General features: G+C 37.2%; 2 protein-coding genes across 2 annotated transcripts; both read right to left on the bottom strand.

Annotated features, from left to right (window-relative positions):
* Positions 1-897: 897 nt before the first annotated feature.
* On the bottom strand, positions 898-7,341 carry leng1 (leukocyte receptor cluster (LRC) member 1). The gene is made up of 4 exons (XM_042490105.1): positions 6,766-7,341; positions 5,728-5,910; positions 3,395-3,702; positions 898-2,319 (listed from the first exon to the last, which is right to left on the bottom strand). Exons 1-4 carry the CDS (start codon positions 6,895-6,897, stop codon positions 2,100-2,102), a joined length of 843 nt encoding a protein of 280 aa, XP_042346039.1. The 5' UTR covers positions 6,898-7,341; the 3' UTR covers positions 898-2,099.
* Positions 7,342-8,052: 711 nt separating this feature from the next.
* Positions 8,053-24,412, bottom strand: tmc4 (transmembrane channel-like 4). The gene is made up of 18 exons (XM_042489877.1): positions 24,365-24,412; positions 22,660-22,724; positions 19,961-20,058; positions 19,601-19,787; positions 18,524-18,663; positions 18,275-18,424; positions 16,623-16,708; positions 15,317-15,462; positions 14,172-14,319; positions 13,894-14,052; positions 13,648-13,805; positions 12,052-12,178; positions 10,456-10,553; positions 10,140-10,323; positions 9,902-10,032; positions 8,793-8,948; positions 8,543-8,621; positions 8,053-8,401 (listed from the first exon to the last, which is right to left on the bottom strand). The coding sequence occupies exons 2-18, from the start codon at positions 22,674-22,676 to the stop codon at positions 8,312-8,314; spliced, it is 2,154 nt and encodes a 717-aa protein (XP_042345811.1). The 5' UTR covers positions 22,677-22,724; positions 24,365-24,412; the 3' UTR covers positions 8,053-8,311.
* Between the last annotated feature and the right edge of the window lie 25 nt (positions 24,413-24,437).

The following is a 24,437-nucleotide window of genomic DNA, read 5'->3' as shown; positions in this document are numbered from 1 at the left end:
TGCCCTCTAGGACAAATAATAAAATTGAATTGTCATCAATTGTGTTACGGTACTTTTTCCACCGAAATTAGCAAATTTCTGCAGGTTTTTAGAAAGCAGAAAAACACATAGCAATAATAACACAATAGCCAATAAGACTCCTTTTACATTTCCAGCAAACCAGAGCCGTGTACACAGTTCTGGATCTCTCAATACCGTCAATATGGATATTGACGGTATTTTGTGGGGGCAAAACACTGATGCCATGATGTGCCAGCAAAACGCTGAAAATTTGGGCATCCAGCTGAATGTCAAACTTCCATCACTGCCGATCAAAGTCGATCGGAGCAGGAGCTAATAAGATCCCCTGTCGGACTGAATGCAGATTATTACCTATTAAATACAAAAGCAAGATGTTAGTGGGCGTTAATGAGGTTTCTGTCCACTGGCAAAAGGCTTCAGAGTCGCAATACTGATTAAAATACTAAAAGTCAAAATGTTACATCTGCCTCGGCCTGTAGGGGCAATCATAACAGCATATGTAGCATCTTCATGTAAATACCAAGGGCCACAATAACATCCCAAAAATGAGTCAGGGATCATCACAGACCAAGTGCAAAATGAGTTTCATAATCTTGCTAATTTCTGATAAGGGCAAACTGAAATGTTCCAATTGTCTTCCCTATACGAAAAACATGTTTAACCCTCTGACTAAAAAGTAAATAAAGATGTTGTGTACAAGTCATCGGTAATTTGTCACTTTGTTAGGTACACTAAACCAAAATGAATACAGTCTTATACATCAGTCCTGCAATAAATGACAAGTTATAATATTTAGTTTTTGGTTAAAAGTGCTAATTCAACGTTATGGCCACTTTTGGAGGTTTCTGAACAAAACAGAATTTCAGGCTGAGAGTATTTTTACGTGTATTTGTAAAATAATTTTAATGAAAAAAGCTGTGTCAGTCTTTTTGCTGCTCACTGATGGCGGGATATGGCGTATGCCTTTTTTTAACAGCAGACCTTTTGACTTGTCAGAGTAAAAATAAAATACACAGGTGTTACCATTAACATTATTATGGTTTCTCTCTTTTTTGAGTGTCCCTTTGAATCATGACAGTGAGCCAGCATGCACAATGTCAGGACCCTAAAATTGCAGCATAATGGCATTAGACGCACATTAATTTTATTATGTGCACCTGTAACCTTTTCCTGCTTTGACATGTCAAATGTTAAATTAAATGCAAAAATGTTCAGTTTACAAAGATCAGACAACAGCACATGAAATAAGGATTCGGGGACTTTTTTACTTCCAGAAAAATATAAATAAACCTTAAACAGTCTTTTTTATCCACAGCACTTACAGCTGGCATGTACTGTATGATCTCACGTAGAGCTGCAAATTAAGTTTTTGTAAATTATTGACTGATCAGCTGAATATTTTCAAAATAAGTAGATAAAATATTTTGTCAATACAATGTCACAAAACAGTGAAAATGTTTGTTAGAATTTCCTAGAGCACAAGTTGACATCTTCAAATTATTTGATCGATCCGAAACTACAAAAAAAAAAATCTGTTTCAAAAATAAAATGTGGAAACGGACTCTGGTTTGCAATTAAGCTTTAAAATAATCAATTTTCCATCAACTTATTGATTCAGCTACTCGAACTGTTAGGCTGCATTTTCATCATTTCGCCACTGAAAGACTGTTGTTAATTTTTCTACCATCATACAATATTTTTGAATTTTTTCGGTAATATATGAATGATTCGAACAGTTGTTCACAGCATGTTTTCTTTGCTGAGAGCTCGACCTTGAAGCCCCCTGTGATGACAACCATCTGCCCTGCTGACGTGATCATGAGCGAACCACTGCGGGGTTTAATGGTAACTATGGCCGAATCTGACCTCTGACTCTGTGGGTGAACAAATTAAATAGAAAGTGGCCGACAAGCTGCAGCTTTATTAACGAACCGACCACGACCAGGTTACTAATATGTTCTTTATGTGGCTCTGAAGCCGCTCTGACACACTTTCCACGTTACCGTCTTTCCTCTTTTTCCATTTGCTTTATCTGACTCTGGTCACAATGTTTATCCACTAACACCAATAAAGACGGTTCATGATTTTAGTATTTCATCTCTCCAGCTCTCTCGATCCCGTCTTTGGCGCTTTCGAGCAAGTTCAGGAAAGTACGCACTGTTGTACGGCCTCTCCCTCTCATTCACCTCCTTCCCCGCCTCCTTCCCTTTGCCGTTCCTCTGGTCGAGCAGGGCCTGGGCTCGCCTCCTTTCTTCAGCCTCCCTCTGCAGGCGCTCAGCGCGTAACCTTTCTATGGAGCTGGAAAAGACACGAAAGACAGATTTTTTTTTTTACATCTCTCCATAAGAATATTCACATCATCACATCTGATTCATATTATGACATTTGCTGCCTGCAAATAGAGCTGTGTTTACCGTGATCACAAAAACCTTGTTACTGGAAATTTTCACAACTTGTGACATGTTTGCTGACATTTTCTGAAACAGTGGAAGTCATAGAAGTGAATTCTTCAAGGGAATTTAAGTTAATATACTGCAATTTTAGTTGGTTTTCTTCATAATTTTACAATTTGTCTGTGGAAAACGTGGATACTCCCCACGGCGTCACCTTATTTCCACGTCATTATGCCTCTATGTTTCTTGAATTATGTTATCCACTTGAAAGTTTGTTAAATCGAAAGACTTGGCGGCTTCTAGATGCCAACAGTGGCGTCCATGTTGCCGTTGCCCAGCAGCAATCTTCTCATATCTTAAACATTTAAACACCAATCATACCATGTGCATCACCTCACATGTTGTAACCACATGCTCATGATTTCCATTTCAAGGCAGCGGCACACACGCCAGGTTATCTTAATTATATAAGCTTAAATAGCTGTTTCCCCTCGCTTCCAGTCTTTATGTTAACCTAAGCTAACTTTCTGCTATTTCAAACAAACAAAATGTTGAATTACACATTTAAAACTGGAGAACTTAACAGCCAACACTGAAAAATCACGTACCCCACATCTAAATATTCTGAGTGATCGGGCTGAAATCAATCTACCAAATTAAATGGTCATATTCAATACTTCAAGATAAACTACAGCTGGTCAATATATTAATATTATATCAGTACTGTGATATGAAACTAGATATCATAGATTTTTTGGATACTGTAGTGGTCAGTGTTGTCTTTTCTTCATTTTAAAGGCTGCATTACAATAAATTAGCTGTTTTATTATTTGCCTTTACTTACGTCATTATTATATCCACATTACTGGTGATTATTTATTAAATATCTTATTGTGTTAATATTTTGTGAAAGCACCAATAGTCAAAGATTATTTTATATTAGTTATTATAACATTATAAGTTAAAATATTTGATTTTACCTCTCTCCGCTGCTTATCTTCATCCCTTTGTCTCTTTTTTCCTTTTTCTTGCTGCTGTGGTGTTTTCGGTCCTTTATAGCCAGCGCTTTCTTCATATCCTTCAACGGGTCTAAACTATCTTTCAATCTGCGATCTTTCTTCTCTCTCTCCTCTTCACTGATTCCCTTCCTCTTTTCTTTTTCTCTCCTCTCCTCTTTTTCCTTCCTCTCTTCTTTATCTTTGCCGGTCTTCATGTACCACGGAGTGACTTCAGACCCTGGTTGAGGTCCGAGAGACACCAGCAAGCCGATGGCTCGTTCCTGCTTCTCCTGAGCAAAAAAAAAAAAGAGGGAAACCGACAGTAATTAAAATGTGTCGTACGGTAACATCAGTGCCGAAAGATGCCAAATGTATAAAAGGGCAAACTAGTAAAATGATTCACTTTTTAGGCTAATCTCTTGTCTGAGATTTGATTATAAACCTGGATCACATCCTTACATTTTAACATTTTGCCCTGAAATAGCGGTTTGGCGTCTCCTGTGGTTTTATTTATCTACCTCTCTGTCTGCATTAGTATTTCCTCATTCTCACACTCCATCTGTTTACACTGCTTGTATGCATAATGTGCCTGGACGGCATCCAGGATATATCTTGCTTTGTGATCACAACAAGAGACTGACCGCTTCCACCGAGTACAAATATCTGATTCAGTATGCTATCATCAGACATGTCTGAATGGTGAATGTTGTCCAGACTGTTACCTAAACATCTCAGTGGACCACAACAGTAAAACTGTTTATTCCAAATGTCGCCATCACAACTTCACTCCCGGTGTTACAATAATGTCAATTTCACAGGAAAAAACAGCACAAGATCAATTTGTGTTTGATTGTTTATACCAGAAGGTCGCCTGCTCACGTTAGTTCATAGACGACCTTTGAGTGAAACGGTAAATCTACACTAAACCAAGCCGGGCACCGGGACGAAGCGACTGACGCGGCTGTTAAAAATTGCGAGGTGGGATGTTTTTTTCAGAACTTAATATGGAGTTACATTTGTCTTATTATTATTTGTGTGAACATAACAACAACCCATATGTTGATGTGTAATCTGTAAATATAAAACACCCTCCAGAAATACCAAAAAAAAATTTGTAAATTCAAAAAACTACTTTCAAATAAAACAGATCTGCAAATACACTAAGAAAATCAAAACATGTAAAAAAAAAAAAAAAAAAGAAAGATTCTGTGTGCATAACATGCAAATGTCCAGCTGTTGAATTGAGAGTGATTAAAAACTGGATTCACAATTACTTGTGTGAAAGTTGGAAATGTTAGTAAGATATTCGCAAATATTTTCCATTTATTTCTAAATGAATTACATGTGTTGTACAGATTTTTTTCTGAATTTGTTTGTGTATTTCCAGATCCGTTTCATATTTGCAAAATTTTTTTTGACTTTAGGTTTTTTTTTTGTATTCGGGAAGATACATTTACAGATTACACATTAACACACACATCGTTGATTTGTTATACAAATAATATTAAAACAAATCCATCTCCACAATTTCACCATGCGACAGCCTTAGAAAGGCCAAATAACAACAAAATAGGGATTTTTTACATTAACATTAACATTTTTTTGACCTTCTAAATGATTCTGTCAAAATCAGCAGGTCTAATCTGTTTGCCGCTTGACGCTCTCTTGTGAAAACTGAATGTAACTTTTTCAAGGTTTACTTATTCATGTCACGATAGGGCTGAGCAATATGGCTGTAGAATAATGTCACAGTATTTTTAGGCTATATCGCCACACACAATATTTATCTTGATATTTTGAAATCTCCTCTTAACTAATGTAAAAAATCATTAAATTAACCAAAGTTACAAATAAAGTAGCTACTGTCATAAAATAAAGTTACAGAAACTACCGTTATAATAAAGTTGAATAAAATACTGTTATAATAATAAAGTTTAAAGTTAAATTAAATATTTTTATGGTTCAGTAATGCTTTCCAGCTCCTCCGCCGTGCATTGTGTAGACGTCCCCCTCGGCCACGTGGACAGATGCAGAGCATTATTAGCTAAAGTAAACGAAATAAATGATAGAGCATGATATAAAATGATCAATGTTTTTTTATCCTCAGACGACATATTTTGTCATATTACACAGCCCTATGTCACGATAAATCTAATCTTTAAGAATAATAAATTAGAGATGTAAAAATAATGATAAATCTTATCTTTAATATGTCTACCTTGTGCCTTGTATAATAATATATACATTACTTCTATATTGTTCAATTTAAGCATCTTTGTGATTGAGACATGTGACATGAGAAGCAGCACTGTCACCTTTTCATCCCTCTTTTCTTTGAGATATTCCTCGTTCCCCTTCTTCTCTGAGGAGTCCTCCAGGGGAAAAAGATTGAGATGCTCCAGAGCTCCACTCTGTTCACCATCATCCTCATCGTGCTTCCTCTCTCCTGCTGAAGAAAGAGCAGCTCGAGCTTTCCTTCTCAGATATTCTGTACGAGCCTGCGGAGAGGAAGAGTCGTTATTCCAAAATAACTTTATCAAAAATAATAAAGCCTTCTTCATAATGTATCATATCATATTTCACAGACTGGAATAAATCTCCTTCTGCTTCAGTTATTGATTTACTCTAACTAAAGTTTCAATGATGAAGCTTTTCATTCTTGCTTGTGTTATTTCACAAAAAGACAATACCACAGTAAAGAGTACATCTGTATAGTAATAGTAGGATGCATTGGAAGTAAAAAGATATCACGAAGACTAAGTTTGCTAGAGGCGTAGTACTGATTTTCAAAGGTACATATTATAGTCCTTTAATGATTATTTTGTAAATATTACTAATGACAGCATAGTAATACTGTTATTATAATAAACAACATATATGTCATATAATTCAGCACTATAATATTTTAACTCTACATGGTCAGGTCCAAGTCTGCAGCCAAATATTTAACTGCTTCTGCAATTTAGTAAGTGCTTCCTAAAACACAATTGCATAAGCAGTTTATAGTAAATAATATTAATTTAAATGTGCAAGAAATTAAATAAAAACTAAACATAGACTTTTCATTATGATTCATTCTTCTGTGAGGCTATCTCATGTTGTCAAGCATCTCATCTCGATGAAGGCAGAGGGGAAATAAGGTGAGTTAAGTATGTAATGCTGTCAAAGAGTTGTGCAACACAAAGATAAAAAACAACAACAATCATTCACCTCACATATTAACACAAGGCTGCTAACGCTAAATGTGAATTGGGAGTTTAAATGATTAGTCGGGATATATCGTGATTGATCAGGAACTACTCTCTTCACTCTCTGCGGCCACTGACGCATCAGCATCAACAACACATGCTCACCTCTTGCTCTGCACGCTCCACGCGACGTTTGGCCTCGCGCTCCTCCTCTGCGGCTTGGGCTTCGTCCCTCCGCACGCGAGCGACGTTATCTTTGTTGCGCACGTGCCAGCTCTTCTTCGGTAGAATGTTCATTGTTGCCTTGGAGACTGTTGCTACTGTACGTTAGCTGTTAGCTAGCTAGCTAATTAGGCTAGCTCCGACTGAAGTGGGACTAAGCACGGTCGAAACACTCAATTTGTTCATAAAACCCAACGCTTTTTGCAAGAGGAAGTTGAGAAATGAGTAGAGATGAAAAAATATCCAAATATGAACGCAGAAATACGGAAACCCCACCGTTATGGTGCTGCTTTAAATGTCAGTTGGCTTCCATTTCTGTAGTTTGGCTAATGTTAGCACAGGTCTGCTACTTTCCAACTAAACACTACACTTTAACGACTCAGCCTCGAGCACACACACTTAACTTGCTTTCTCACAACAAAATCATCATTTTAACAAGTAAAAAATGTAATAAAAATACTGTCACCGACTTGCTGGAAGAAGAGTTGCTCTTGCTGCTGGCTGCAGTGACCCACAGGAACACCTTCATGCAAACAGGAAGTAAACATTAACACACGTTTGCAACACCACACTTTAAACACTAGAGGGTGCTATAATACATCACACTTTATTATGTAAAATAATAAGAAAAAGACATGCTTTATCTGTTTGCAAAGACATAAAAATAAATGGTGGTATTATATATTATAGAGGCACTCTTTGCAATGCATTTATACACAGATTTATGTAATATGGACCCATATTACATTAAGGTAAAATCTCTGACATCTGTCAAATCTGTGGACATCTGTTGGATTAATATCATCCATGTGCATTGCACATATTCTCTAAATTTTTGCACCTTCCTTTTACTTTCATACATTCCTTCAAAACTTTGCAGATCTTTCATTTTAAAACAGATATACTGTACACATTTTCATAGTTTTTCATAATTTTATTGTATTTCGGTAATTATATTTTCATGTTTCTCAACTTTTGCATACTTCAATTTATTTTTTCCTACTGTGTATATTGTTGTGCACCAAAGGAAAATTCCTTGCATTTGAAAACCCTCTTTCATATTTGTATTGCTTTTGTTTTATTGATTGGATTGCATATTTTTATTGTATTCTTTTGAGAAACGCTTTGTTTATTTCTGTGAAAGGTGCTATACCAAATACATTATTATCATTATTATTATTATTATTATTATTATTATTATTATTATTATTATTATTATTATTAGAATTATTATTACTTGGCAATAAACCTGATTTTAAATCTGATATACTGCTAGCTTTGGTAGGGTGATAATAAATAGGTTTTACTTTTCCTTTTTTCCAAATCCTCCTAGAAACAGAATTCTCATCTCTTAAGAACCACAACATCTTTAATTCATTAAACTAAACCCCAGACAGTCTTTTATGTCACTGACTTTAAACATATAGGTAGCATACAGATGCTCCATCATGTCATATCGTGTTTTAAAGGTTTGGTCCGTGTTCGATGTTCAGTTAAACGCTCCTGCAGAATGTTGTAGTAGCTGATGTCGACCCAGCTCCCCAATCTGCTTCACCAAGAACTGCTTGTCACGGCCCTCCTGCAAAAGCCAAAGACCCACCACTGTATTAGTAAAACTGAATGTGAGTATTAGGTGGCCAACCTACAAGTTGCCAAAATTCAACACCATGTTAGTTTTTGCTTTACGGTACATTGTACAGGTAAAATGCCAACAACTTACCAGTTTGATTTGAGCTCTCAGCAGAGCAACACTTTTCCCATAGACAGAGGCTAAAGCTATGAAATAACACATCACCACACTGCCAGGAAGAAAGGAGCAGTTGTTATAAAATAATAATAATAAATAAAAAATCATGAAATGGTCAGAGAAGCATCACATAAAAATTACAGGCTTAATTCTATATTTACCTTCAGGTATAGCATTGTATATACCAGAATAATGAAGCTACAGGAAGCACAAGCTGACTCACCAACTTAGCACAAACAGAGGGATGGAGAACGCTTGGGAACCAACGAAGAAGAGAAACTCCTTGGTGACATCAGAGAGGTTGTAGAAAGATTTCGGAACAATCGACCACATGCTCGGGAAGAAACGGAAAGGACCGCAACCCATAGAGGGATGGATTCTGGATGGAAAGAGGAAAACACTTGTCTTTAGTAAAATAATATGGAAAACATTTGAATCCAGTGTTTAGAGTGGCGACGTAACATTTTTTTTAAGGTGAAACATCCCAGATAAATAAGATACAGATATCACCACGAAACTCCCCCAGCTGATTACTCAAATTCAGACAGTTATTTTTGATATTACAAATTATCTGAAACGTATGTTTAAATATGCAAATGAGAAGTGATGTATTTAAATATGCATTGACTTGTGTAACTTTCCAGAACAAAAAGTTAGTTTATATTTTTTTGTTATGTTAATGTCAAAGGTTTTTATAGATTGCATTATGGATGTCTCTTTTCATCTTTTCTCTCTCCTTTCACCACTCCGAGAATAAGCAAAAACTGCCAACAGCCATTAAAAAATAATTGCCATATCACATACACACACACATACACACACACACACACATAAATGAGAGAATAAATATTAAAGGGCTAGAAAGTTTAATGTATGTAAGTGCTACTGAAGTTGAGATTTTTGGCTCAGAGAATGATAAAAAATATATTTCTCAAGCTGATTATTTAATTAAGAAAATGATTTTTGCATTACAAAGTTTCTGAGATTTTTTGTTTTAATATATACATGCAAAACTATCTTTTAAATTATGCACTTTACATAAACTTCAAAAATCTGAACTAAAATTAACATCTAAATATTATTTTGGACATTTTCTTTCCTCTAGTCTGATGGAATCAAAATAGCCCCAAATTGCTAAAAATTAAAAAGAAAAAAAGAAAAATTGACCAGTGCATGAAAATGTTTCTATCTGGGGCGTCTAATCTTAAATTAAATCTAATCCTGTCAATTCACTTAGTATTTCAGATCTGCAGATTATGTCCACTGTCACTGCTATGTCACAATATTTACTGCCAGCCCTAAACTGAGAAGCACTTCTGTTCAATCACTCACTCAGCGAGACTGTAAACCATGACGGCTGTGGCCAGGATGAAGCCAAACAGGAGAACCACCAGGAAGAAGAAGGTGGAGGTGGTGGAGCGAAACGTCCTCAGTGCTGGCCGACAGTTATTGAAGAGTGTGAGCTGAGGAGGACAGGGGCAATCAAGGACATGAGGGGACAAAACCAAAACAGAGAGCTGGTGCCAACAAACTGGCACTGTGTGTAACGTTGGCCGTGTTAAATCTTCACCTTCTTGAAGTAGAAGAGGAAGATAAACTTTATGGTGTTGATGAGCGGCAGCAGAGGGCAAAACAGAGCTCCTGTCCAAACCACAGTCTGACCGTAAACCAGCCCGAGCACGTTGGCAGGTACTACAAACTCCTGTCGACCCACCCACTGAGTCAGCTTATTGGACCAGTTGTCGACCACCATCCTAATGCACACACACAAGCACGGTACGGTCACACGGATGAATATATCACTTATAACGTGATCTATACGCTCTATCAATTTGGGTAATTTTCATCATATCTAATGTAAAAATTATCCACGCAGCGACGTGTACCTGCGTGGAATCTCCACCAGAACGAGCACAGCAAAATTGATGAGGAAGTCAAACAGTGTCAGCTTGTACATCTCCTGTCCCACACGAGTTTCCCAGCACTACAAGATGAGACAAACACAAAAAGATTAACCTGCCTTACAATATTTAAATCCTGAAAAGAATATATGTCAACTTTATTTTGTATTCTTTGGCATTTTCCCCCAAATCCTAAATTAGGATACTAATTTCTTATCATAATATCACATATATAAGCTGTTATTACTCCATGTTATGATTTATAAACATTTATATGTGTGTTTGACTTAAAGGAGCAGTGTGTAGGATTTAGTGGCATCTAGTGGTGAGGACTGCAGATTGCAACTGGCTGAAACTTTTTAAAGTTAGAATTCCTTCATTGTTCATTAAATTTTTTCCAGGAGCCAAATTATCCGCAGAGGTCACTCCCTCTCCAAAACAGATGGTCCAGGTGATTTAAACCGGTAAAAGCACAGAATAAAGCAGTTTTAAAACTCATTCATGCGCCTGTTATGTACTAAAATAGATTGGTCTGTTTCAGATGTTATCAGTGTCACCGCTTCGTACTTCCACGCATGGCATAGATACAATTAATAGATGGCACGAGTGGGCAGAGGCGAAAGTTTCACACAGCCATGAACGAGGGCACAGTGGAGGAAGTGATAACATTTAACCTTTAAAAGGATGCAGCGTCATAGATGCAGCCATTATATACATCACTGTTTCAGCATATATTACTGTATATTATTGTAGGAGCCATTTAACATGGTTTTTATATTTGCATCGTTATATAGTTTAGTTCGGTATGTAAGGACTACAATATTTGACCACTAGATGGTAGTTTAGGTCTTATAGTCTATGACATCACATTGGGTGTGAGACATCGGTGTTTTAACGTCACGGTGGAGGGGCAAAATCCCATTGGAGCATAGGTGGGGGCACATATGGTTTTTATCGTAATCACAACTAAGTAGAAAGGCAGCAAAGGTAAATTGGTTCACATTACAGAGTAATCAGCTATCATCATTCTGTAATAAACAGAAACATCACCCAAAGATACTTCATTTTTTGGACAGTGGAATATGTTATGCAAGGAACCATATTGAATTATCTGAATTTTACTGACAGTCACAACAATCATTCTGTACCACCAGTTCCCTCCGTTCTGCCATTACTTAAATCTCTTTGTCGTCACCTGTGAAAATATATTTCAGGCAGAATCATTTTATATTCTCTTTGTAGTCTGGTGACTCACAGGTGTTTTGCAAAACAAAACTACTGTTAATCTGTTTGTTTTTCTTTTCCATTCTCGCAGTTATCTCCTCAGCTGTTCGAGCTGACTCAAAGCTTACTCCGTCTCCGCGACGACGCAAAATCAAACTGCAGACAGGATCCTTTGCTCATGTAAACACAGCCATGACAGTGAAGTCAGATTAGAAAAACAAACTGCAGAACTGCGCTGTATTTGTTATCTGAATCCCCCTCTGTTTCTTTCCTAAGCAGTTGGCGCTCTGCTAACAGCTCAGACTCCTTCAATCCAGCCTGTGAAGAAGCAGCATCTAAAAAAAGTAGCATACTGACCGGGTAGTCTTTATGGCTGTACTGGCACTTTGCACAGTCTTCACTACTTGTGTCCCCCTTGCAGGTGATTTGAAGCCACAGCGTGTAGAGGAGAACACCCAGACCGACCAGACGAAGGATCACTGCCCTGTAACCGGAAAAGATATCATGAATCATTCAAAACAACTGTGATACTGATGCTAAATTTCAAATGATAGATAATTTAGTTACTTAGTTTAGAGTAATTTAACACAAGGTTGTAAAGCATATGTTTAGTGCCGTGTGGATATAACTCTCAGACCACACAATAACAATTTACATATAAACTAATAATTAAATACAATACAAAATGTGTAGCCCTTGTCACACAGCCTGCAGATGTGAGTTGTTGGCAGTTCCAAGAGAAAGAGTGATTTCCCCTCTAAAGCTCTCAGGTAGTTTCATTGAAGTAATTGTTTAAGGCCCAAAAAGGTATTTAAAAAATGTCAACATTTCATAAAATGCAAATATATTAGAGTAATTAGTAAGTCATCATTTTGAAATATCAGCTGAAAGCCGATATATTCAGTCTGACTTTAATTTCCGGCATTCCTATTATTTTTTAAATTTTATTTAATTTATCACAGACTGTGTTTTCATTGTCTCCTTTTTGCTTTTGTGTTGCATTTTTATTGTGAAACATCTTGAGCTGCACTCCTTTTATGAAAAGTGCCCCATAAAAAGTTTATTTTATATGTTTTTTTTTTTTCTTTCCTCTCCCATTACTCACCGCACGACGCCTCAGATGAACTTTGTTAGGAGCTAGGAGCCAAGTACTTTTGTTGATAATACTTCTGTACATCTTCAGTAGCTCTGTACTTAAGTAAATCTTTAAATCCAGGACTTTTACTTTCAAGCAAGTACTTCTTCTTTGTTGTATTACTACTCACACTTTCAGGGATAGTTCATCCCAAAATCAACACATATTTTTCCATTTACCTGCAGTGCTATTAATCAGTCTAGATTGTTTTGGTGTGAGTTGACAGGTGTCTGCCCTCTCTCCGGTAAAAAAAATAAGTCCCAAGACGTCAAATACCTTCGCTTGGTCACTGATTTTGGCGTAAGACAGCAATGCAAAAAGCTACCTTTCATGGAGGCATGATACGCCACCAGGTGGGCAGTGATACGGTTGGCTGGTGTAGTTCGGTTGACCGAAAATAGTTCCTGCATGAACCTGCTCACAACAAGGTCTGTGGATTATTTCGAGTAACTGGGTCATGATTTCAAAGAAAGACACATTACTGTTCAGTTTTTAAAAATGCAGAGAAGGCAGACATCTCTACGGCCGACATCTCCAGCACTCGGCAACCCACACCAAAAAAATCTAGGTTAATAAACAGCGCTACAGGTAAGAAGAAAAATGTGTATTTTTGATATTGGGGTTAACTGTCCCTTTCAGTAAAGTACTTTTCCACCACTCAGTTCAGATGATATTACTTTTTGTAGCAGGTTTCATAAAATCTCAAAATTATGATTATTTGACTCCATTCTTTTTGTAGCATTTATCATTAACAAACACAAATTAACTCAATGCACACTCGCTCACACAATCACTCTGACAGAAACACCCCTGCAAACCTTAATAGTGCTGCTATGACAGTGGTGCTGGGGGGGTATCGCTCAATGAGGGCGATCTGGTCACACAGCAGCGGCACCAGGAAGTTTGCGGCGGTGATGACAATGGAAGGTAGATACTCAAAAAACAAACCCAGGATCCCTTCCTCTCCACTCTTTCCCTGTTTTTTAAAGATGGAAACCAAGAGGTCACCAAAGACTTCCAGACCAAATTCATTACCATCATAACTCTTCTTTTCCATCATTTACCTGGCTGAAGACGGTGGCCATGAAGATGCAGTAAAAGGCTGCAACAATGAGCGCAACAGAAAGAAGACCCATAGAGACACGTAGAGAGTATAAAACTATTTTTTGACACAATGTCAGAGCGGCTGCCCTTTTCTTTATGCTCTCCTCCTCCAGATCAACCTGACAGAGAAAGAGAAAACACATGAGGGGTCGTCTGAAAGCATGCAGGGACTGAAAAACTGTGTTGTGCTGCGGAGAGAAATCCTCCAACAGGCTAACTGGGACAGATCCCCTCTGACCTGTAGCCGGTAGTGGATGTTCTTCTGCTTCAGTTTGGTAGCTCGATCACCCAGGCAACCGTAGTCCCAGCTGGTGAACACGATAATGCTGTAGTTGCCTAAAGCGCTGCCTCCCGTTGCCACGGCAACTCGAGCCGTAGTCCCCAAGCTGTGTGGGAGCAGCCGGCAGTCAGAGAGAAGAGGAAACAGACACAGGTCAAGGTGACTGAACTCTCGACTCGGGCTTTTAAATGTCATTCTGTCTGTTCCACTTATTGGCCTGAACCCTCACTGAACACACACACACACACATACACTAATACACACATATTGCATCCTGATTGTTAAAGGGGAACTTTGGGATTTTTCAACGTGGATTCTAATTTTTGAGAACAGTCCAACATTGAGCGAGAGCACTGCAGCCTGCATCAACCTGCAACGTAACCAGTTGAGGCATTTGTGCACGTCAATTATACGCTCACTTAAAATGCTTATTTTGCCAAAGGAGAGCCTAAGATTGTTACCACAAGAGTAAGAGCCTTTTGTTGGACCAGAAAAAGCCCCGAAACAGCCATTGCCAAACCCATCAGACTTGGAAAAAATAATACTTTAATCATCATGAGACATACTTTAGTCACAGTCAACAGAAACCAAATAACACTAACAAAAACTGCTGTGGTTTGTCTTTCCACTGTTTCAGCAATCACCAACCCTGGCTTTGTTGAAATAAATCCTTAATTCGCCCAGTTAAATGTGAAAATATGCTTCAAAATTACTGTTTATTCAAATAGAGTCTGGTAAACTTTGCAATACCGATTTCGGGCTGTTTCTGGTAAAAGCCAAATTATGTAGCAATTCGGTTCCTTGTGCTTTGTTGGCAATGGAAGGCCTCTGAGTGCAACACCAATGTAATAAAACACACATATTACTGATACGCCCCCTCCTCATAGACAACGTGCAAATTTTGACAAGCTGAGTGGTGCGGAGCTTCGAATAGTTACACTGAAGCCTGTTTCACTGCTGCAGCACTTTCACTCAATACTGGACCAAATTAAAACATTTTTGCTCACATTTGTCACTGACAGAAAAATATGGGAAAATAGGGTCCATGTTGTAAAATACAGAAGTTATCCTTTCATACCGAGCCTGTTTACATTGGGACTCACCGTGCGATGATACAAATGAGGCAAAAGATGAAGTAGAAGACGGCGGTGAAGAGGTAGGCCAGGGGGATGTTGTAGGAGAAGTTCCTGTCCTCCACCATCGTGTTGTTGTAGTAGCCATAAAACATATATGAATACTCCATGAAGCCCTGACCAAAAAGAAGATGGTCAATAAGCATGCTGACGTACTAAATGTTCACTGCAGTGGGAGTATGTGGAAGCAGAGCTGTAGTACTACTGAGGACACTGAGGTCATGTCCACTGTGTATGGGGAAATTTGGAGGATTTCTTTTGCATGCTTTGCTCAATTCAGTTGTGTGTGGAAATGGCCTCCTCGTATATTAATCACTCACTGACTTTTATTTTGAAATTTAGGCCTCAGCTACAATGTATTCCTTAATTTTAAGAAATATTTAATCTGCTGAACGATTGTTTGCATGTCATTGACTCACAGTGTGTTACATTACAAGATTTTTTTTTCTCTTAAAGTTACAGTGGGTAACTTCTTTCAAAATAACATTTTATCATATTTTCTGAAACTGTTACAATAGTCTGAGAGGTGCATATGAGAAGGATGATCTGTAAAAAAAAATCTGGGTCCTGGGGCTCCTCCTGGTGCTGTTATTGCTATTTGTAGAAATCCATCGCGCCCAGCAGAGATCAACCAATCAGAGCACTTACTGCGCAAAGTTTTTCACACACTACTGTATAAATATATGTAAAGTGTCATTACTTATGTTTACATGAGCTTCTCGGGTATTGACTGCTTCTCTCAATGCTACAAATGCAGTTTATTTTAGTGCACTACGAGGGAGGGTGACTGTGCAGCACGGCAGTGATTGACAGTGCATAGAGCCTCCCCCTGGCTCTGATTGGTTGATCTCAGCCAGGCGCGTGGATTTCTACAAATCGCAAAACCAGCACCAGGAGGAGCCACAGGACCCTGATTTTTTCACAGATCATCTGTCTCATATGCACCTCTCAGACTATTATAACAGTTTCAGAAAACATGACAAAAAGTTATTTTGAGAAAAGTTACCCACAGTAGCTTTAAGTCACTGCATAAGAATATAATTTATAAAGGATTAAACAGCGTAACCATCAGTGTTATCCAAAACAACTCATGACCTCAGTATTTCTAATGTCCTGGCTGCAGTCTTGTGTTGCAGAGTTCAAACATTGTAAAAAAGCAGAACGTAAAGACTAATAATGTCCAGTAATTAAAAACACTAATATTACTGTACAGTTTCGCTATACATTCTGCACATTTCATATCTTTGTAGGTCACTGTGATGCTGCAGTTTCTCACCGTTCCCGAAAGTAAGTCAAGGAAGTAATTATAGAACACCACCAGGCCTTGAGGATTAGGGTCATAATCCAAGCACTCCTCTGGACCTGAAAAACACAGCAAGGAAAAAGCTTTACGATCTCTGCATGCATTCTCACAGATTACAGTTTTTCTGTAGGTTTCCCTGAATCTCTCTGGACGTGCAGGTCATGTATTTGTCCCGATGTTTTAAGAGTAACATAAAGAGGAGCGAGGAAGCTGCAGTGGTGATTAAACGTGGCTAACATGATAGCAGAGGTTATTAATCCGTACACGGTCATCGAGATAAAGCTGGATCCCTCACATCCGGGGGTTATAGAAAATGAGAAATTGTGACTTATTTTCTTGCAAGATGAAAGAGGGCAATAAAGCTTAGGTTTCCCAAGTGTCAGTGCATGAAAAATGTTTGAACATTATATCTTCAATATCTTACACAAACTCACCGACGAATCAGGTCATCATATTTTTATTTTTATCTTGGGGATACGTTTTCTGCCCATGAACCATCAACCATTTCTTTTTCTTAGGGGAATACCACAGCTGCTGTCTCCAAGTTTACTCCTCAGAGGCTGAGCGGTTGCCTAGAAACTGTTGCATCAAGCTGTGAGAGCGCTTCCTGTTTATATTAGAAAGAATTGTGCTAAAATATCAGGATATAAGAAATATGGGGAGACAAACGACCACGGAAACACAACTTGCCTCTGCTTTGTGTTAGTTAAGTTAAAGCAGCGGTGTCAAACACACCAGCCCACCAAAGGGTCCAAGCCAACACACTGGATGAAGTGTTATTCCTATCTTTTCACAGGGTTCCTACAGCTTAAGGTCTATTAGATTTAGGATTTTTTCAGATTTTTTAATGCCACTCATAATAAACTTTAAGACCAATTTTACAACAACCAAAACTGAATGAAATCAGTTGCTAGGGTTAGGGGCAGTTTTGCCCAAGTATTTGTTACATACATAAAACATGACTTTTTTGGTGGTGTTCATGCGAGTAATATAATGACTAAGTAAGTAATAATAATAAATAAATAAAATATGTTACAAGTTATTCTGAAATTTTACTATGCAGCATCAGAAAAGAAATAATAAAATTCTGTTCCCTATATCTGAGCATTTTTAAGAAGTTTCATTCAAGACATAATTAAGGCCTTATTTTTTAGATTCAAGGGTTCAACGCCTTTTAAGATTTTTTGAGGATCTGCGGGAACCCTTTTTCCAAATGGACCACTTCCTTTTTTTCACAAAGGTAAACTGAAAACCGGTGCTGTTTGCGTATTCCCAGTATCTTCAAGTGCTCAAGGAATATAACATTCTGCGCCACCATAAGTCTCATATCAAAAAATACTACAGTTTGCAAGGACAAGTGAGAGCAGATAAGATAAATGAATTGTTTGCAGGTTTGAAGAAAACGCAGACTGTTTGTAGTAGCAGCTAAGAGATCAGCGATGCAGCTGTGAAGCTCGCTACCTTATTACAGATAACATCAGCACTAAAGCACTAAAGGAAAGGGACAAATTTGGGGGTGTTGTTATTTATAGGTTATTATGAAATGGTTTCTCTGGTCCAATCCTGCTGCATGTGGTCCAAAATAAAAATGAGTTTGACACCCCTGAGTAAAAGCAGGTCCTTACCAGTACTGTTGACGACGCTGGACCCGACAGATCTGAAGACGATGCTGGGGATGAGGACAAATCCAGCAATCAGTAAAAAGGAAACAAAATTGAGCACCACCAGGAATCGCAGGAACAGGAAGTAAGATTGGACGCCACCTCCAAAGTTCCCTGTGGGGCCAAAAGTTCATAATTTAAACATACCATACTATGCATGGAGTGTACAGTGTGAGTGATCTTTAGTAATGAGAGCAGCGTTTGAAGTTTTACCTCCGATCTTTTGCAAAGTCTTGCTCCACGGTGTTATGATGCTGAGAAATTCTCTGGCGTTGTCTCTGAGTTTGCGCAGCGCTTTGGTCTTTTTGTGTTTCCTGCTGGAAACCACAGGCACTCGCATTTGCTGGACCTGCCTGTAAAAGATAAATTACACTTAAACGACTCTAGAGCAGTTACTGTGTCATAAAATTATTGGTAGTAATTGGTAATAATATTTATAATTATTATAATAATTTTCCAATAATTTCTGAGACATTTCCTTAAAATAAACATAATTTCAGTCTAACTATAGGGGAAATAGGGACAGCGTTCAGTTGGTACATTTCTAAAAAATTAATCCAGTTAATTGCAGTACATGACGTTTCGCTTAACCATTAAACATTTTAAGTCCCCCTTCACTAAAAAAATGTGTTTAGCTTATCATGACTTCACTTGGATGTTTGACCTTCGCTGCACAAAATCATGTATGTGCAGGTGTATGACTGTGTGAGTTTTAAGGAGGAAAGTTTCTCGGTGCTCACCTTAAAGCTGAGTTCCAGGCGTGTAAATGTGAGCAAGATTTTGCGACATCACAACTACTTTTATGCACCCAATCGCTGATGTTCAAGTGATTGTTTTTATTATTAGTTTGGTTTTAATGAGTTAACTAGTTCTATAAAAAGGGGATTTTCCACCATGACTGACAGCTATGACAGCCAGTCTGTGCACTCCTGTTCAATGATGCTGTCCCTATCTCCAGGGAAAAAAGAAAAAAAGCTTGGGAAAACTTTATAATTCATAATTACGCATAAAGTTTACATATATAAAATTGTGTTACAGAATTATTATATTTTTAAGCACTTTTTCCAAGTCTTGCTTGCCATCTTTTTTTTCTTTTTCATTTTTTAAACTAATTTTAAGGTAATTTTCTTGTATGTTTTGCTTATTTCTTGCTAATTTTGGGGTAATTTTTTCTTTGGTTGCTCATTGCCTTTTTTGAAGAAATCAAGCCAATTTGCTCAGGTTTCAAGGAGCTAACTGAGACTTTGATGGTGGTGTTTTTAATCAAATTTCCAGCGGTGGATTTCATACCTCACAGCTCTTTTCAGTGCCATGGGCAGAGGAATGCCCCTGAGGTCGCGTGGCTGTCCACCGTCGCCCTCTCCATCCTCCTCAGCTGGCGTTGAGCTCCAGTCGAACTGGGGGTAATTCTGATTGGACACTCGAGATGAAACCCGTCGTAACCTTAGCGACGGCTGGTCACCGGAATAACCACCTCCTGAGTGGTTGAGTGACGGACAGAAAAACAGCAATGAAAATCATAAAACACAATTTAGCTAGATTATCAGATGATTCAATATCAGCAGTGACATTATTTATCAGTCGATTCAGATACTGTGATTAAAATAAATATGTTTAAGTATATGTGATCAGAGGTAAGAGAAGACACACCTTCAGTATAGTCGTACACCTCTATTGAGTCTCGTCTCTGTGGTCCGCCGACCATTTCTCTTTTAAAACTTAACACAACCAGCTTTAAAGACTCTCTTCTGTAATCACATTTAAAACAAATTCAGAATAAAACAAACGGTGAAACCTGCCCGTCATGAGGAAATGCTGCCTGTCTGGTATCTCCTTCCCTGTTGTTCTCTCTCACGGACTTTACTCCCTTTGTAAATGACCACACAGGTACTTCCTTGTACGATTTAACCCATTATTTCCAAGGGGATAGTTCAAAGATGTGTCTTTGAGTGTGCTTTAGGAAATATGCTGGTGATTTTTAATTGTGGCCAGTGATGAAAAAAAAAACTATATAATAAAACATATATTATTAATATGTACAAGTTAATAAGATGAATTCACCTGCCACAAAACGTTTGTTTTATCAAAGAGCTGCAGTTTCTCTTAGCTCAGAGAGAGCACTGAAACTCTGTTGTGAGGTAACTAAGCAGGCGTGTTTGCAGTCACTAATAACACCAAGTTAATGATTTCTCACTCCAGCGAGTGAAAAAATGTGATTTATAAAAGCATCTTTTTACAAGCTTTAACCCTTTGAAACCTGAGCAAATACGACTGATACTTTTCAAAAATAGAGGGCAATTAGTAACAAAAGAAGAAATGACACAAAAATTAGCAAGAAATTAGTTTTAAAAAATTCTACTAATATTAAAAATTACAAATTTACAAATTTAAACAATTTTAAGTTAAAAACAAGTTCTTAAAAATATATATATTTTTGGAACATAATTGTAAATATTTAATTACAGAATTTTACTTTACAAATTTTACTTTTTCCCCCAAAATATTTACCCCCTTTTTTTTTCAAAATAATTTTCTAAATCTACAAATTTCTTGCAGTATGTGGACCATTTCTTACAAAGTCGCTCATTGCCTTTTATCCCATGGCTTTGAAAGAAATTGCATCAGTTTTCTCAGATTTCAAAGGTTTACATACTTGTGAAAGGAGTCTGGAAGCAGCAGAGAAGTGATGTCGCTTCAAAGGGTTATCTGACTGACTTACACAAGGTAATTAAGAACAAATAAAGGTAAAAAACAAACAAACACATATTATCATATTAAACAGACTAAAGAAAGAAAAAGGCAAGTGAGTAACATCGATCAGGAAAGGCTGATATGTATTCCACAAGTAACACTGTTACAGACCGGGGAGTGTTACAGTAGGTGCAGTGAAGCTGAAGATAAACGGACAAAAGGCTGAAAATGAAATAGTCTGGAGATGAGCAGTCAATGGAGGAACTAGAAGTCACAATATCACAGTAATAAAAACTAAAACTGTTTCTAAAAGGCTTGAGTCTTGGCACAGAGGGTAAAGGAAATAATCTCAGTTCCAGCTAACATGTGGAGAGCAAAACAAAATAAGAGGAAAAGAGCTTTCAGTTCTGCTGTCAGTCAAGCTCATAGAAAACAGACACACAGCGGAGGTATGACACCGTTTCGGATACACAGTTTGAGACAGGTGTGAGTGAAACAACTCTCAACATGTTTTCCAACTGTTCACAGTTTATCGGGTGAGGGCCGGGCGATAATTCAATATCATCGTTTAAAAAATTTTGGCAGAAGCATATAGTGACTGTGATTATGTTTTCACTCGTGACATTTCTGCAGCTCTGATTAAAGGCAACAAAAGTTATGTTTTTGTTTTACATATAAGTTCAACATGTAATAAGGGCTCAATTTAATATATTAATCTGACAGTTATTTTCTCAATGAATTGATTATATGTTTTGTCAATAAACCTCCAGAAAATAGTGAAACATGCGGCATGTAATTTCGCAAAGCCCAAGGTGAGGTCTTCAAATCATCATCAGATGTCTGAAATGTAAATTTATGTTGGTTTCTTACAATCTGTTGTACATGTTCACTGTTTTTTTTTGTTTTTTTTTTTTTTTTTTACATATACATAGTATTTTATTTACTTTTTTTTTTTATAAAAAAAAAATAATTAAAAAAGTAAAAAAAAAAAAAAAAAACAATAAATGTTTGGCTTTTTCCGTCTAAAAAATACTAACATTATTGAGTAAATAATAATAAGAGTAGCCAAATAATTTTCTGTTGATCAAATAATTGATTAAATGATTCATAGCAAACTCTAATTAGAAAACTAAAATTTGTTTGCTCATATGTAATACATACATTGGCATATTGCTTTGAACATCAGTTTGATTATTTTATAGATAATTTGATTTTTTTTTAATTACTGTCACATACTTTTAGAAAATAGTTTAAGCAACATAATGATTTGAACCATATCGCCCGGCCCTATCTGTGCTGTTAATCACGTTGGCAGCTTACAGTTATGACGTGAAACTTGCAGCTTTTGGTTTCCAATGTTTGGTCCCAACCCTGAATGGTCCATGACGGCAGTACAGACATTTTGGCAGTGAACGTACTGTTGCTCTGTTGCTATTCTTTCACAAAGCACACTCTTTAGCGGACACAGCACTGCCACAGACATGTCAGTGCAGATGTTCCACTTATGTGCACAATTACAGGCAGAACAGTTATGAAAAAAAGTCCAAAAATAAAAATTTTGGATTCAAGGGATCACAGGAGTAAACCAAAGCACAGAAATGTTTAGCCATAAAATGAGAAACATTATAATGCTGAAAACCAAAATGTAAAACACTTACAGAAGTCTTAATGTCATCAGGCAGGAATACAAGTGTAATCTGGACCTTGCTTTGCTCCTGTAAACCTGTAATGAGGGTTGCACAGTAAGTTTGCCATTGTTATTTTTCTGCTTTTAAAGATACACTATGCAGGATTTTACTAAAAAAAAAATGTATAGACTCATACTGAAGTAAACTCTCTCAGTCATCACTTATGACACACATGAAGTGTGTGGCGGTGTGTTTTTCTACAGAGACTGTTTTTCTGTATTTTCTTACTTAATAAAGACGTTTATGGGCGTGAACGCTCACAGCGCTCGGTGAGGTTGGGGCTTATAAAAACGTACCGACCAGGTGCCAGACTGTAAGCGGCAGGCAGCCGAGAGACACAGCGATGAAAAAAAACCTGCAAATATAGCGAGGCGAACACCAATTAAGAGGGAGTCTCGGGTTGGCGTTTTCTTTCATTTTTGCTGGCAAAAGTTTTTACAAACACTAGACTGCAATTCTGCATAGTATACCTTTAACTATCATAAAAACACAAAACTATTTATTGAGGTCAAAAGAAGTCAAGATGCTGATATTCAAGACAGCAATATTTTTGTTTTGTTTTGTGAAATTTAAAAGTTTAAAAATTCTGATAATGCAAAAATTACAGCTGAGGCCCAATGAGAAACCATTATAAAGATTTTTTTTCTTCACAATCTTTCCATTATGTACTCCAGTATAAAAGTACTGTTACATAAAACTAAGTGCTGCTCAGATTTGTTGTTGGTTATGGAAAAACTCAATTTAAACACATTCAATTTGCTCCTCTTTTAAATATTTGTAACAAGGTTCCCACACATTTTCAACTATTAAAATTTCAGTCATTCATGACTTTTATGTTGTTTCTTGACCCACTTGCCATTTTTTTGTAAGCACATCAGATATCAACATATCATTAAAACTCTATTTAAACATGGTTTCAGCAAGCTGGCATACATAAAGAACTGGAGGGAACTACGAGAAAACTAAGAAACAAACATGACGGTAAACAAATCATCACATATTGATGCATATTGGAGCTACGTTACGTCATCAGTTACAGAAATTAAGTTTGCCGTTTTGTTAAATTTCATTGAAAGTTATCATGTAACTTCATTATGTGCAACAAAATTCCCAGACTTTTCCAAAACTTTCAATTATTTTTAATACTTCCATAACTTCTGCAGTTGTAGAAAATGTGATTGTAAATTTCAATGACTATTCCAGATTTTTCCTGATCTTGGGAACCCTGTATTAAGTTTTTTTCCATCACTATGTATCCATTTTTTTACCCCAGTATAAACATACTACTGGAATGTCCTGTTGCTCATAGAAACTAAATTTAATCACATTGAATTTGCTTTTAAATATCTGTAAGATCATTTAGAGGATTTTGCTGGTTATTGTTTGACTCACTCTGCTGCCTATTTCAAAAACAGCATCTTGAAATTTCAACGACCTCATTTTGACCGGTCGCACAGCTCGCTTAAACGCTTAAAACTGGGAATGGTATGGTGAAATAAAAGAACGCATACTGTAGAGGCCGACGCTCCACTTACTCACAACATAAAAGTAACAATCATTGAGCTTCTCTCCCAGTGTTCACAGGACTTTCATGTACATGTATGGAATGTCTTAACAGATTTTACACATCAAAGTTTATATAACTTTTACATTTTCCCACAAAATCTAACTGGACCTGTGGGACGTTTGTAGAAAGATGGTGCGGTGGTTGTTCTAGTCTTAAAATACCTCCTCCTCATGTCCCGATA

The sequence above is a fragment of the Plectropomus leopardus genome, chromosome 7 (assembly GCF_008729295.1).
Source record: "Plectropomus leopardus isolate mb chromosome 7, YSFRI_Pleo_2.0, whole genome shotgun sequence".
NCBI lineage: Eukaryota > Metazoa > Chordata > Actinopteri > Perciformes > Serranidae > Plectropomus > Plectropomus leopardus.
Note: the sequence above shows the minus strand (reverse complement) of the source record. Positions and strands in the feature narration are given on the sequence as shown.